Here is a 17,112-nt window from a genome sequence, read left to right on the forward strand (position 1 = left end):
CAAATTGCTGAAGAAGTTAATGCTGGTTCTGATAGAAAGGTGTCAGAATACACAGTGCATCACAGTTTGTTGTGTGTGGGGCTGCATAGCTGCAGACCAGTCAGGGTGTCCATGTTGACCCCTGTACACCACTGAAAGCACCAAGAGTGGACATGTGAGCATCAGAACTGGACCATGAAGCAATGGAAGAAGGTGGCCTGGTCTGATGAATCATGTTTTCTTTTACATCACGTGGATGGCTCACATGGTATTGACTTGGCCTCCAAATTCCCCAGATCTCGATCCGGTCAAGCATCTGTGGGATGTGCTGGACAAACAAGTCTGATCCATGGAGGCTCCACCTTGCAACTTACAGGACTTAAAGGATCTGCTGCTAACATCTTGGTGCCAGATACCACAGCACATCTTCAGGGGTCTAGTGGAGTCCATGCCTCGACGGGTCAGGGCTGTTAATGCAACAAAAGGGGGACCAACACAATATTAGGCAGGTGGTCATAATGTTATTCCTGATCAGTGTATATTTTTAATACAAAATAAAAGATAGAATCATCACAGAAAAAAACAAAATTGATCATCTACTGACATAATACAAAGAAAAGTTACTCAAAGAAGTTGATGAATGAACCACAAAAATATATATGAATGTAAAATGAATTTGGGAAACAGAATAACAGGTAGCTATTAAATGCTTTTTAAAATGAACTGATATATGGAAGCATTTAAAACAGTAACAGTTACCATTCTGCAAACAGCTGTAAAAGAAAAGCAATTTTCAACTGCAACATATAATATCTCATATCCTGTATACATGAAGTTTACACAGTGTGTGTATGTCTGTGTATGTTAATGAGACACTTTCCCTACACTAGTTTTCTTAGCATTATGTTTGTGTTGTCTTAACAAATTTAGCTAAAACTGGCAACATGGAGTATCTCCCTGTCTTTTATGTCACTGTTTTGTGGGTTTGGATGCTGAGTTATGAAGGTGATGTCTGTTCACAGATCCAGGATCTTTGAAGGTTACACAATTCATCATTCCAGCTGTTTTGCTGATCATAGATCTTTATTTCTGCGCAGTCTTCGTCTCTGTCTGGGACACCATTTGGCTCAGCATTGGCCCAGAAGCTGAAACCACAAAACACAAAATTAACAACAAGATACAGTTGACTGTCAATAACACTCAGGTCATGTGTAAATGAAAGGTCCAGTGTATGAGATTCACAGGGATTTATTGGCAGAATATGGAATATAATATTCAGAGGTTTTGTTACTTTAGAATGTTCTTTAAATTTCAACCCACGGCCAACACAATACTTTATTATGAGTGATAGATTGGTTTCTATATTGAAAGTATAAGTTCTACTTAAATGTGTATTTTGATTGACAGAAGCTAAATATTCACTGTGTCCAGCTCAGTGTATCTCATAGTCGGTCCATTCTACTAAATGGGTGCATATTGCTTCGTGTGTGCAAATCTTGGATGTAAGATCCTGATATAATCAACTGACGTCCAAAATAATATTTGATATAGCAGTAAGCTTAATGCATATAAAATCATTATTTGTAGGGTACTAAATTAAACTAAATTTCAACTTATGAACCGGGTATCAAAAAGATTTTGATGATTTTTTTCAATGCTGTATTTAAAAGATCTGTGTAGATCAAAAATACATTTATTTTGCATTTTGTTCTGCACTCGTGTAATTTTTGGGTGTGATTGCAGAAAACTTTTATATGTGTACAACTGTTCGGAGCGAGGCTAGCTGACTAGTCTCTTTGAGATGGGCTCAAAATGATCTAACATTGTCACTACTGAAACAGTGAGCACACTGTATGACATTTTTGTGTACAGTATTAAAATGTGAGAAATGGAGCCGTTATGAAAAGTTAGTTTCCCTCCTGAATTCAGTCTCTGATTTAAAATGACAACCGATGCAGCAGATGGTTGGCTCTCCTGTTGATGGAAGGCTCAGGGAGCCAGAAGTGTAAGTCTGGTTGCCTGCTTTGTTACATTTTCTGGCAAAGATTTTCCTACAGTTTGATGTTTAAATTATGTATGTGGAGTGAAAACTGTGGGAGCAAATTTAAGAGAAGATTTTACCCCCTCTGCTCTCTGATTTATCCCCAGAATATTCTGCCCAATACACACTAATACAAACATCAAATACAAAAGATGGTTTGAGAATTGCATGAAATTTGAATTGCTGATTGTGTAAAAAGAAAAAGAAAAAGATGAAAAGTTGAATTAATGGGAGAAAGTCCAAAATGTCATGAACCTTTTAAGGTTTGAATGGAGTTTGTTTGTGAATGTATGAATGAGTGGGAAGAGGCTGAAAAGTCAGTCTGTCAGTCATTTTACAACAGTTTACAGACTGACTTCCACTTTGACTAAGCCTAAAGGAAAGTTCTGACAAGTTTTAACAGGATTTGAAAGTTGGACGATGGCCAAAATGTATGAAAGAAGTTGAATGACTGCATTTAATTTCTAGCTGAAAGTATGAATGAGTTGTTAGGAGTTGAAAACCTTGAAAATCTGTGACAATGTGGCAATTCTTCCACAATTCCTCCAATTCTTTCACCAAAACCACTGAGTATTTCTGAAAGTATGAAAATAATCAAACATCTGAATAATAGCTGATTGAGCTGAATATTTAATGTTCAAATGAAGTTTCTACATAGAAACATGTGGAATCAGCTAAGTGAAGAATCTTTTTGTAAAAGAACATATGATTGTGAGAAACTGACTCCACATATCAGTTAAATATAACTGTCAAAACTGATGAAGCTGAGGCTGAGATATCCTGACTCTGTGGGACAAGCTTTAAAAGTGCTACATCACGATACTCCCATAATGCAGCTGAATAGAGTGAGTGACTACAAGAGACTGGTCACAGTACACCATAGCAACAAAAAAGAGAAGTCATGAACCTTGTGGTCAGCGGAGTCCCATCCACCCATTTCCACGTCCCCTCTGTCTCTCGGTCTGTCAGTCCAATCCACACCCGTCTCTTGAAACCTCTTGTGAATTCCTTGTTGAGAGAAACAGTCATCAACATGCACTTCAATACAAACAGTTTAATAATGTTCTACCTCTTTCACTCTTTCACTGTTTGTCTCACAAAGATGCACAGACAGACACATACCTTGGGTTGTATTCACATGGATAAATGCATTTATTATTGTAAGTTGCTTTGGTTAAATACATGTAAGGCAGTGTGATGAAATACCTGTTCCTCTCTGCTGTTGATGATCACCAGGTCTGCACCTTTTTCCCGACAGTCATTTCTGCCTTCTTGCCAGGTCTTTTCCGAAGAAGAAATGTAATAGAAACTTCCTCTGAAATACACCCATCCTAATTGGGCAAATATGAAACAAAACAAATCAATATCTCAACTGACATTAGTTTTTTTTTTCAACATTGTCTGGAGGGCTGCACATTTACTCTCAACTGCAATAAAAATTGCAATATTGGAGCTGCTGGTTCCAGAAGTGCTTTTCAACCACATCTTCCTTTTACATCAACTTTGTTTCTGAAAAAGCATGTGTAAATTACTACAATACCCATGAGCCACAGTCACCACTGCCATGGAGAAGAAGCCAGGCAGAGGTGTGAATCAAGGCAAATTGAAATCACTTGTTGTTGTTTGTGCTTTTTGAATCCCCGTGGATGCCGACACGGACCTTTCAGCGCCTCATGGACACTGTGGTGACAGACCTGCCATTCCTTTTCATCTACCCGGGTAACATCTTCATGGCAGGACAGAGCATGTGGTCCACCTTTGAAGTACAAGTTTGAACTGATTTTCTCAGCCACTCAGACCACTTTTACTTTACACTTTATCTCCCAGGTTGCACAGCTGATGAGAGACCTTGAAAGACTGTCAGACACACTGTGGACTGGACTGTGGAGAAGGACAAGGCATTTATGGACACCAAAGCATCTCTGTCTAACACAATAATGCCATCACCCTCTGCATCAGCACAGACACCTCAGACTATACAGTCACCATGGTTCACGAGCAGTGGGTCCATGACACTTGAAGCCACTTGCTTTATTTATTTACTACGGACATACGACATGTGTCTTTTCTGGGTCATTGCCGGGGCCATTCATCTGAGACGGGACTACACACACATGGTGGCTGATCAAGTTTCTGATGCACACATGATAAGGGATTTCAGCTTGAGGATGTTGTACACTCCTGTGTGATTTCCATGGGTCAGTCAAAGTCTACCATGATGTCTACAGTGGACCTTTTCAATTACCATATGACAGTCCCTTCTGCATCCTGGGGACTGGTGACAAGGCCCTCATACTAAATGCTGTAAGCAAGTCAGAGTGCGTCTTTCATTTATCTGTACTTTTGTCCTGCCTTTTTCAGCTGATCTGGAAAAAGATGAATAAACCCCCACTACACCCCTGTTTGGTCCCCCTTTTGCTTTAATGACAGAATGCACTTGAACTGGCGTGGACATGGACACATTTGATGACTACCAGCTTGTCAAATACAACAGCATGTTCAGTGGCCCCACGCCTCAAAGTTTAACACTGTAGGTACCCCTCTAGCATCAGTTTTGCCTGTCTGGGGTCCGCAGTCTTTCAAATTAAAAGCACCAAAGTAATAATTCCATCAGATGATCAGCATTATTTTTTTATGTTTAACAATCAGTGGTGTTGTAACATTAATAATTCCTACTTTTCCTCTAAAAAAGTTAGCAGTGTTATTTTTGATGACGATGAATTTTGGCTCCGATTGATGTCGTTTTTGATGAGGATGAATTTTGGCTCCGATTGGAGCCATTTTTGGCGAGGTTTGATAACCATGTATTTTGCCTATGACGACAGCCCACCGGGTGTCATTTTTGATGACAACAAATTTTGGCTCCAGTTGTAACATTCTGGATTTTGTCATGTTGTTTCCTGTTTTATTTTGTAACGCTATCTCTTGTGTCATTTCAGTTTCCTGTGTTTTCCCACCACTCATCAACCACACCTGAGGCCACTTACTCACCTATCCCTGATTACCCTCCTTACCATCCCTGTGTATATATACCCCCCTCCAGCTCCACATCTTTGCCAGATTGTCTTTGTTCTCAGTGACCTTATTTCTAGCTTTCACTGTGTTAGGCTCCCTGGATTGTTCTATTTGTAGGATTGTGCCTATTCCTTGTTTGTTTTGTTTGCCTTTATGGACTCAAGTAAAGACAGCGATTTTTTTGTTTGAACCTCACTCTGACTCCTGTGTGTTTCTCTGCACCTGAGTCTGAGCCTACCAGAGTTGTCACACCTGTGGGTTTCCTTCTTGATGATGATGAATTTTGGCTCCGACAACAGCTGGCAGCAGTATGGAGGCTGGTATCGAAACAACCCTAGTTTTTTATTTAATAAATGATTTAATACCTGGAAACTTTTTCTGAAGATTATTTCTCTCTTCGGTCATGTCCAAGTTTTTTTGGAGCTGGTCTCGTTCTTTAGCCAGGTTGTAGTAACTAGTCTGTAACTGGTCTCTTTCTTCCGTCAGGTTGTTGTAACTAGTCTGTAACTGGTCTCTTTCTTCCGTCAGGTTGTTGTAACTAGTCTGTAACTGGTCTCTTTCTTTAGCCAGGTTGTTGTAACCAGTCTGTAACTGGTCTCTTTCTTCCGTCAGGTTGTTGTAACTAGTCTGTGACTGGTCTCTTTCTTTAGCCAGGTTGTTGTAACCAGTCTGTAACTGGTCTCTTTCTTCCGTCAGGTTGTTGTAACTAGTCTGTGACTGGTCTCTTTCTTTAGCCAGGTTGTTGTAACTGTTGTGTAACAGGATCATCTCTGTTTTCCTTTTGGTGTCTGTTGGCACATAAACAAACAAACAAACAAACACTGTTAGGCAGCATCACTCGGGGGTTTAGCAGCATGCTAACAAAGTACTCACAGAGGCAAACCAGAGTTATGAGTCCAGCGAGGAGGAGAAGACACAGCAGACCCAGACACACTGCTGCAGCTCTGCAGGAACTCTTCTTTACAGTTTCAGCACCTGCAGGTAGAGGTCAGTGTTGTTCATGTGTTTGTTCCTCAAAGTTAAATCAAATGATCAGAGGTCAAGTCAGCTCTTCGCGTGTTTGGTCATCATCAATCATTTCACCAGTTGGTCCCAATGCTCAACAGCTATTTGATAGATTGCCATGAAATTTTGTACATTTTACATTTTGCACAGTTTGACAGTCATGATCCTTGGAGAATTAATCCCAATGACTGTTTGAATTCAAGGCTTTACATCTAGCTGTACTATCTGGTCAGAATTTCAATTTCAGTTGGTTTAAGACCAAATACCTGCAGTACTAATGGCATTCCCATCAGCCTCAGCCGCATTTTCTACGGTGGCCGACAAGTGCAAACGCGCTGCATATACAGACAGGCGCTGCAAATACAGAAACGCCCTGCATATAAGAAAACAGATGCAAAAGGAAAACGCTGCAAATACAGAAACGCGCTGCATAAACAGAAACGTGCTGCAAATACAGAAACACGCTGCATAACCAGAAACGTGCTGCAAATACAGAAACACGCTGCATAACCAGAAACGTGCTGCAAATACAGAAACACGCTGCATAACCAGAAACGTGCTGCAAATACAGAAACGCGCTGCATATAGGAAAACAGATGCAAAACAAAAACGCTGCAAATACAGAAACGCGCTGCAAATGAGAAAACAAATGCAAAACGAAAACGCCGCATATACAGTCACACAACAGAAGTGCTCCAGGCCTCTAGGGGCAGTGCTGAGCTTTCCCCCGAGAGACAGACAACGGACGAATCAACCTGCTGAAGAGAGGAATAGGCCTACGTGAGAAGTAGAAAGTTATTGGTGAGAGGAAAATTGGAGGCGGGAGAGGCAAAAAATCAGAAAATGTAAATCAGACAAACAAACAAAAATGTGAAATGTAAATCAGCTGCACTTTCATAATACAGTAAAAGATGAGGGCCACATGTGGAAAAAAGAAAGAAAGAAAGAAAAAGAAAAAAGAATACGTACTTTTTCATGTAGCCTCTCCCGCCTCCAATTTTCCTCTCACCAATAACTTTCTACTTCTCACGTAGGCCTATTCCTCTCCTCCGCAGGTTGATTCGTCCGTTGTCTGTCTCTCAGGCCCCTAGAGGCCTGGAGCACTTCCGTTGTGTGACTGTATATGCAGCGTTTTCATTTTGCATTTGTTTTCTCATTTGCAGCGCGTTTCTGTTTATGCAGCGCATTTCTGTATTTGCAGCACGTTTCTGTTTATGCAGCGTGTTTCTGTATTTGCAGCACGTTTCTGTTTATGCAGCGCATTTCTGTATTTGCAGCACGTTTCTGTTTATGCAGCACGTTTCTGTATTTGCAGCGTTTTCCTTTTGCATCTGTTTTCTTATATGCAGCGCGTTTCTGTATTTGCAGCGCCTGTCTGTATATGCAGCGCGTTTGCACTTGTCGGCCACCAAAATTTTCAGCTGTTTAATGCTCTTTAGTAAATACTAGCATGCTAACACATTGAACTAAGACAGTGAACATATTAAACGAGATACCTCAGTAAGTGGTAGCATGACATTTTGAGCATTTTTGCACTCTGGCTGTGGCATTCAGCACATAAGACTGTTACAGACCTTTTCCACAACATTTTGACATGTTAAATAACAGAAGAGTTAATTAGCAGGATAGCACAGGTGTATTTATTAATATGAATGATGGCTAAGTTCTGTTTAGAGAAGGATATGTACTGAAAGTGACAAAGTGTGAAAAGGGCTAGTGAGAGAGGGAAGATAGGTAATTTACTGATTTTCCACATTATGCAGTTTATTAAAGCACTTTATTTAAGAGTAAAGAAGAAACAGTTTTGAACAAAGTGAACAATTTGAAGTGACCAAAAAAATTATGATGAAAATTGCAGTGGTGGAAAGAGTACTGAAAATCTGTACTCAAGTACAAGTACTATTACATTGCTAAAATATTACTCAATTGCATGTAAAAGTACTAGTGTTAGAAAAATACTTAAGTAAAAGTACAAAGTATTGTCAAAAAAACTACTCAGAGTATTAGTTACTTTCAACCGATGATGTCACCATCACCTCTTCAGACTAGGGCTCTAAATTTTTAGAGTTTTTCTTTACCAATAGTTAAAACACTAAAAATCAATTAATCATTAATAAGTGATTTTATACAAAACGAGTGTTTTTTTCCTTGTTTTGATTAGCTGTTTTTTTTTGGGGGGGGGGGGGGGCTGACTTTTTGCATTTGTTTTACTGGAGGGTCATTCTGGTTCAAGCATAGTTTGGGAGAGAAACTAACACCCTTACTTTCTTATTTGCATACACCATTGCACCACTTCAGTATCTAAATTAAGATGAGAAGAAAGTAGATGTTCTTTTCTTCTTCTTTTTTTCTTTTCCATAGTCTGAATATACCAGCTCATGCTAACAGACCACAACTCAGAAAACAGGAAGGTGACAAAGATCATAAAGTCTTTCTGTTGTGTTTTGTGTGAGCTTCACATTATGTATTGTACATGTGATATCATTTATTGAAGTGCTGCGCCCTCATTATCAAAACAATAAAACACAGGTCTTCCTGGTTCACTGAACCCACATACCTGTAAAACATTGCAGCATCTGTACTGATGCATTCGAGGCAACATCTCACAGTAGGATTTTCCATTCAAAGATATATTCTCTCACTTGTATTTTAGTGATGTGTCGGTCGCGAACGATCCAGATCTTAGAGCCGGCTCTTTGAAGTGAATGATGGGAACCGGCTCTTGATTGGGAGCCGATTTGTTTTTTTCTCCTCTTTTTTTCTGTTAAAGTCGCACATGATTGGTGGCGTGTGTGTGTCCACACTGAGTATAAGGGGGAGGGGAGGGGTTATAGACACACAACACAGTGAGCACATAAGCAAGTGGGAGGGTGACGAGAGAGAACATGCGCTACAGACAGAGACAACACGCTTGAAAGGTGAGAAAATACACTTGTTTGAGATGAACTGTGCCTCACCTGGAAAGTAGACGAGATCAGACGGCCGCAGCAGGAAGTGGAGACGAAAATCTACAGTCAAGTTTTCAACAGAGTTAAGAGAGAATAGGTTACCTGTAGTCTGCAGATCACGATCATAGCTGAAGAAATAAAGTGCCTTCTTGATCGCTGATTGAAGTTAAAATAGAAGAGATCCTCCTTCTGATACATGTAACATCTGTTCTTTTATCTGCCTTGTAAAACCAAGTCATATATAAGTCATATATATAATCTTTATTATTATCAGACAAAATAACTGCTTGTTGACAGATTAAAACTTCATTGCACAACAGAAGACTAATATATCCAGTGTTAAATATTACAATTACATAGAAAATTAGTAATTAATATAATATGTGGTGTTTGTTGTCAAAATTAAGCACTCTGCTTAATATTGTAGTACTCTCCTCCATGTTAAGTATATTGAGTGTATAAATAAAGACACACAACATTTGATATAATGTATGTTTTTTACATTAGTAAATTAATTTTACATTATTTTGGGTAATAAATTAATTTGAGCAGCAAAAAATCTGAGGAGCCACTTGGGAGCCGAAAGAGCCGGCTCTTTTTAGGGAGCCGAGCCAAAAGAACCAGCTCGCTAAAAAGAGCCGGAATTCCCATCACTACTCTGTAGACCATCACTCACTAAATCAGTTTAAAGTTAAACCCCTCCCTGAAAAGTGACTGACAATAGCAACTGGAACAACAGGCCTCAGAAGAGTTTAGGATTGAATATTTTTAAATCACTTTTTCAAAATCAAAACCTCCAACATGAGCCACAAACATTTGCCTGCCTGACTAACATGTAACCTCTAGTGACCAGGCACTAGCATGACTTCCAAGACTCATAGCATTTATATAGCTAACTGTATTATGTGCAGTTACATGATATACTGATATAATTTGAATAATAACCTGGGAAAGATGCCCCACTTCTGTGATGAGATACCCCTAGGGGTGGGACTCCTGCCTTATGAGTTATTTTGATCTCTAAAAACATGTTATTTATGCATAAGATCAACTTTATATTTAAGTTCTGATGCTGCACTTAACCACAACATCAATGTTACATGACCTGCAGAAATGATTATTGTTTTGTTACTTTTATTGCAATAAATTCATGTTACATTTACAACTACAGTCCATTCACTATTTACACATTATTGCAATGTAAATTTATGTATTTTTTCATCCACCCAGTGAAACAAACTTGTTTTCATCTTCATTCTTATATTTCTATACATACATTCATACCTACATACATAAAACAGAACCCAAAAAAGAAGAAAAAAAACAAAACAAAAAAACAAAAAAAAAAAACACGAACCTACTTTTCCACTTAACTGTTCACAGTACTCTAATCATGTCTGTCTTATCCATTGAATGTATTATTTACTCAATTTAATTCATTCATGTCCTCATACCTCATCCACTTAAACCATCGTCTTTTATGTTCAGTGTCCTCGTTCCTAATTCCATAAGTTATCCTGTCCATTTCAGAGATATCCCTTATGGTTGATATCCCTCTCTTTACTGATGGACTTACAGGCTTTAACCACATCCTGGTGATTTGTTTCATAGCTGCCGTCCTCATTCTATAAATGTATTGGTCTCTTTCCTCCAACAGCTCTGGTGGAGATTTTCCTAGAATAATATGCGTGGGATTAATTGCTTTTTTTATTTAAAACATGCTCGTAATAGCTGTCATAACTGAATGCCAAAATGATTTTAGTACAGGACAGAAAAAGAAGACATGTGCATGGTTTGCCTCAGTCTCCCCACATTTTCTCCAGCAATTAGGTGTCACTGATGCATCAATTTTTGAATGGACCTCAGGTGTAGTAAAAAATCTTGAATATACTTTCCATGCAAATTCTTTTCAATATTTAGAGTTTGTTGTTTTGTGAATTTCTCTGCAAATTTGCTTCCACTCTTCTTTATTAACTTGCTGTCCTAGTTCAGACGTCCATTTTTGCTGGGTGCTAGTTTCAGCGTCCATATTGTTCTCCAGGAATTTGTATATTTTTGACAGGAGGTTTTTTATTTCCTTATTGTGACTTTTGCGAGGTGATTAATGGGTGCATTTCTTCAGAGGTTTGATTTTTGAAAATTTTTGAAAGGATTGTCCTTATTTGCAAATATTTATAAAAGTTACTTTGTGCCAGATTGTATTTCGAAACCAATGACTGAAATGAGCTTTCAGTATTATTCGACAGCATTTGTGAATATATTTTTGAACCTCTTGTTGCCCATACTTTCAAAATATTATCTGTTTTGTTTGGCTTGAACTGGGGGTCCCATGCCATCTCTCGGAAAACTATTAAGTCATCATTTATTTTGTAAGTTTTACATATATTTATTCAACTTTTTAGTGTGTTATCGACCCATCTATTCAATCCTTTGATTTGTGAATAATCCTTTTTGTCTATATATGGCAATGATTTTATAGATATTGGTAAGGACTCTTCCTCGATCTGTATCCACTTTGCTTCAACTCGGTCATTTGACCGTCTTAAAACTGTATTTATTTGTGTTGCATTAAAATAACTCTGGAGATTAGGAACGGCTAAACCACCACATTCTTTTGCTTTAGTTAATTTATTGAATTTTATTCTTTTCTTTTTATTGTTCCACATAAAATTACTTAGTAATCCATTCCACCTTTTAAACGATATAGTAGGAACTGCTACTGGTAAAGTCTGAAACAGGAAGAGAAACTGTGGGAGAATCATCATTTTAATTGTGTCCACTCGCTGAAAAATGGAGTCTGGTAACATTTTCCACCTATTTAAATCAGATTTAATTTTTTCCTCTAAAGGCACATAATTAGCTTCATACAGTTTACTCAGCTCCTTTTCAATGAAAATTCCCAAACACTTAATTTTATTCTGATTCCATTTTAACTTAAAGTTATTCTTAGCTGCCTGTGTTAACTCACAACCAAAGATTATTGATTCACATTTAGTTTCATTTATTAAATATCCTGAAAAATCACTGTATTCATTTATTGATTCCTTTAAAGCTGGTAGTGAAGTTTCAGGTGATGTTATATACATAATAACATCATCGGCGTACATTGCCATCTTATGGACCTCCTGACCTATTGTTACTCCCTTAATAAGGTTCTGTTGTCTCACTGCTTCCGCTAAAGGTTCCATACACATAATAAAAACCAGCCCAGAGAGTGGGTCTCCCTGTCTGGTTCCCTTTTGTATTTCCAACCATCTTTGTATGATAGACTGTGTGTGAGGATCCTATGTGGCAGCAACCGCCTCAGGGCGTCAGGTCAGGACACTTTTTATGTTCACGTGTGCTTTAAGGAGAGGCAGAGTCCATAATAAAGTTCAACTGTTTATCTGAGTTTTGAGGATGTACAGTATCTCGTGCAGAGTGGTTTACAGTGCGTGGTTTCTGAAACACAATCACAACAATACAGATTGATTAGAAATAAAATACAACTTAAATACAAAATACACTTGAGCTACATATTCTAGCTAGATAACAACTGAAATGCAGCTACTGCAGATTAGGAATGATTTCAGATCAACATTAATGAAATTAAATGAATGAGAAGAAATAAGCATGAATCAGCAGTACTCCACATTCTTAGATACAAATTAGAAGGACGTATCTTTACTGATCAATTAACATTCACCATGAGATATTTAACCAACAGAGATTAGCAATACAGCAACATAAACTTCACTGATAGATGCTAGTTTGCAGTTAGCTCCGTTTAATTAGCTATCAGCTATTTATGCAAGTTAAACATTCACAACAGAGAAAAACGACTCTTTAACGACCTTAATACACTCTTAATAACTCTAACAGAGAGTAAAACGTCACCACTCACAGTTCAATGGACGCAGGCACAGCAGATAATTCAGATGATCGTCACTCTGCACCGAGTGGTCTGTGTATGGTGCGTTCAATGACTTCACAGCTGTGGTAATGTACAGTTGCGGCGACAATAACAAGAAAAGGGGCATGCACTGAGATAACCTTTTGTACAATCGTGATAGGGTACCATTAACTTTTACTTGTGCTACAGGGTTTTTATACATTGCTTGCAACCATGAAATAAATTTTGGGTGAAATCCGAAAGCTTTAGCTGTACTGAAAATATAAGGCCATAATACTCTGTCGAATGCTTTTTCTGCGTTGATCATTAGCAGAAGTACATCTTTTTTATTTTTTTGGCAATGGTCCATTATATTTAAAGTACGCCTCATATTATCTGCTAGATACCTACCAGAGACAAACCCACACTGGTCCTTATTTATTATATTTGGAATTATGTCTTTTAACCTCTCTGCTATTATTGATGATAATATTTTTTGATCTGTATTTAATTTAATAGCGATATTGGCCTATATGACGAACACTTAGTTAAGTCCTTGCCTTCTTTAGGAATAACAGTGATTACTGATGAATTCCAAGTTGGTGCAAAAGTCCCCACTTCCAAAGCAAAATTATAAACTCTATGTAGAACTGGGGTTAAAAGTAGTCTGAACTCTTGATAAAATTCGTTTGTGTACCCTTCATCCCCGAGTCTTCCCGTTTTTAAGTTTCTTTATTTGTCTTGCTATTTCTTCTACTGAGATAGTTTTTATGAGAGATATGTTCTGATGAGGAGAGACTTGTTTTAATTTAAGTTTCCCCAAGTACATTTCCATTTCAGTCTTTTCTTTTATATCGTGCTCATCTTTGTATAGGTTTTCATAAAATTTTGCAAACATCTCTGCTATATCGTTTTTATCGGTTATGGTTTTAGCGGTATCATCTTTTAGTTTAGTAATATAAGATTTGAAAGTTTCCTTCTTAAGTTTATAGGCCAGAGCCTTAATTGAATTTGGTCCGTCATAATGTTTTTGTTTTGTCTCTCTATTTCCTCTGACATTAGTTTGTCCAGTTCTGAACGTCTCCTTTTTAGTTGTATATTAGTGCTGGTATTAAGGTTAAGTTTATGCTTGTCCTCCAGGCGTTTAATTTGTAATTCAAGATCTTTTTTAACTTGCTCCTGTTGTCTCTTCTTTTCAGATGCATAGGCTATTATTTCTCCTCTTAATACAGCTTTTGCCCCTTCCCATAACGTGATGTCGTTGACGTCCCCAGTATCATTTAGTTCTAAATAGTCATTTAAGCATTTTTTAATTTTTTCTTTAAATTTCACATCCTGCAAGAGGGAATTGTTCATTCTCCATAGATGTTTCCCTTTTTTGGAGGTTTAATTTCACCTTTAAAGTAACCATTACATGGTCTGATAAACTCATTGTTCCAATGACACACTGACTAATTAGTGAGATGTCTTTTTTAAACATAAAAAAGTAGTCCAGTCTACTATAAGTGGAATGTCTACAAGAAAAGAATGTATAAGCTTTAGTTGTGGGATGTAATGTTCTCCATACATCCATTAATCCTGTGTCTACACATGTTCGTCTCAGTATTGTCGCTGCTTTTTCAGCCTTATGTTTTCCCCCTGTTGAATCCATGTTAGGGTTGAGAACCAGGTTAAAGTCCCCACCAATAATAATTACTCCTTTACCTTGTGTCATTATTACCTCTGTCATTTGACTCATAAATTCTGGTCCTACATCTGGGGGATAGTAAACGTTCATTAAAGATATTTCGGTTTTGTCTATTTTTCCCACCACCATCATGAATCTTCCCTCTCTGTCTCGTACACATTTTGTCTTTTCAAAAGGAATGTGGCCATTTATAATTGTAGCTACCCGTCTTCTTGCTGAGCTGTATGGGGGTGAAAAAACCTGTCCATTTGTTATTTTACTTAGCTTTTTATGCTCTTCCTGAGTCAAATGGGTCTCTTGCAAAAACAGTATATCTCCCTTTTCTTTCTTCAATTGCTGAAATATTTTTTTCTTCTTACAGTTATTGAGACCGTTAACATTTAATGAAATTACATTCAGATTACTCATACAACAATAAGTTGTATGCACTTAATCTTAGGCATTTACTTCCTGTATTGTTTTGTGAATATATTTGCATTGTACTGTATCTCATGTCGTGGAACGTAGATAAAATATAAATAGCATTCAAAGGGGTGCAACCAAACCAACCCAAATTAAATAGAACCAAAACACAACTTCCTGATATGCTAAAATATGCATTCTACTATAAAAAAGGAACGCCTTATTTTTTCAAAATCAAAGTTACTCAGTATACGTTAGCTGCTCTTATTTACTGCTAGAGCCCTCCCCACTTTTTTTTTTTTGCTTTATCTATCCTCTATTTTTTTTTCTTTCTTTGTTTTCCCTTCCCTTCCCTCTCTCCCCCTTTTTCTCCCTTCCCTTTTCCCTCCTCTCCTTTTTCTCCTTCACCTTCCGCTTCCTTCCTCCTCTTCTCCCTTCTTTCTTGCACAGGCTAATGTGCTATATGGAGTTAAAGAGAAGAAAAAAAAAAATCTAAACAAAATAGAAATAAATAATAATAAATTAATAATAATAAAATAAATAAAATCACCTTTTTTTCCCTTAAACTTATACACACACACACACACACACACACACACACACATATATATATATATGTATATATATGTGTATATATATATATATATGTATATATATATATATATATATATATATATATATATATATATATATATATATATATATATATATATATATATATATATATATATATATGGGTGTGTGTGTATGTGTATGTGTATATATGTGTGTGTGTCTCTGGGCTGCCGTAGATCGTCGCTGACCCGTCCTTATTAAACACCTTAAGTTTTGCTGGAGCAATGATGTACGATCTGATGTTTTCTTTGTTGTTGGTCTGTTATCGGTCTGTACAGGATTCTCATCTGTTTGTGAAATCGTGGTCGAAATATAGTCTCTTTCTGTTAAACAGGACCTCTTTCCTTGTCCACGCTGCCTGTAAAACTTTTTTCTTGGTGTCATAATTCATAAAGGCAGCGACAGCAGGTCTGGAGTGGTCTGTGCTCTCCTTATAGATGCGGTGGGCTCTAATAATACTCAAATCTCCAGATAGTCCCAGCGCCTCATGAAAGAGTTTTCTCAGGAAACCCGTCACATCATTACCTTCACTTTTTTTCTGGGATGTTGAAGATGCGTATATTGTTTTGTCTGGACTTATACTCTCCAGGTCCATCTGGCTCCCATTTCATTCATCTTTTGCGTGATGTTGACAGATATCTGACTCGTGTATTTCCTCCACTCTGGTCTCCGTTTCCTCCAGCTTTTGCCGTAGCTCAGTCATCTGTTCTATGATTTTCTTCATATCTCTATGTTTTAAATTCAGATCGGAAGTCTTTGGTCTCTGTTGTGATAAAGTGTCAATTCAATCATCAACTGTTTCATCTCTATGTCTTCTGGCATTTTTGGAGAGGCGTCTGTCGGCTGTTTGACCATCTTACTGTGTTTCTGTCGTTTGTTGCGGTCAAACCTCTTCGTTTCCGATCCAGATCGGAGATTCATTTCCCTCTGGATGTGTCTCACTTTTTTCATCTTTAAATTCGTGCCTTTAGCATCACATCGTTATCTAAAACTGAGGGCTCAACGGACGCCACTTTCAACCTGCCGCCATTACGCACGCGGCCGGAAGTCCTTCCTGTGATTATTTTTGATTGATTTCAGAGAACGCTTACTGCCAATTAATTTTAAATTGCCGGGCCAAAGACAAATCACAATTGGTTTCATTAGAAAAAAAACTTTCACTTGTTAAAAAAAGAAATTTGTTATTTTTTGTTAAAAATAAAGGATCACCCTACAAATGTATTTCCTCTGTTGAGGTCAACAATACATCACAGCCTCACATGGCTGCTGCTGAGGACTTTTAAACTTTTATTGTTGTTATTTACAGAGAGAAGACGCTGTCAGATGATTTTCCTTGGTTTTAGCATCCTGTGTGTCATATAAGCAACTCATGTTTCTCAAAGCCTTGCTTGCGATTGTGGATTTTCTGAAAAGGTCACTTCTTAATGTACATGTTGAAGAAGGACAGGCTGACCAAGCTGCAGAGATCAGTCTCCCTCCCTCTCCAACACACATGCCGCTGAAGACGTGTGCAGCCACGCAGGACAAGAAAGGGTTACACCCTGAAACT

General features: G+C 37.7%; 1 protein-coding gene across 1 annotated transcript; it reads right to left on the reverse strand.

The window, feature by feature from the left end:
- Window positions 1-777: 777 nt before the first annotated feature.
- LOC146330872 (uncharacterized) lies at window positions 778-16,514 on the reverse strand. Its single transcript, XM_084711770.1, has 7 exons — window positions 16,424-16,514; window positions 8,998-9,048; window positions 5,909-6,010; window positions 5,608-5,823; window positions 3,227-3,357; window positions 2,928-3,028; window positions 778-1,124 (listed from the first exon to the last, which is right to left on the reverse strand). Exons 1-7 carry the CDS (start codon window positions 16,512-16,514, stop codon window positions 977-979), a joined length of 840 nt encoding a protein of 279 aa, XP_084567896.1. The 3' UTR covers window positions 778-976.
- Window positions 16,515-17,112: the final 598 nt, after the last annotated feature.

Source organism: Lutjanus erythropterus, chromosome 3, assembly GCF_056507025.1.
Source record: "Lutjanus erythropterus isolate fLutEry1 chromosome 3, fLutEry1.hap2, whole genome shotgun sequence".
NCBI classification, from domain to species: Eukaryota; Metazoa; Chordata; class Actinopteri; order Lutjaniformes; family Lutjanidae; genus Lutjanus; species Lutjanus erythropterus.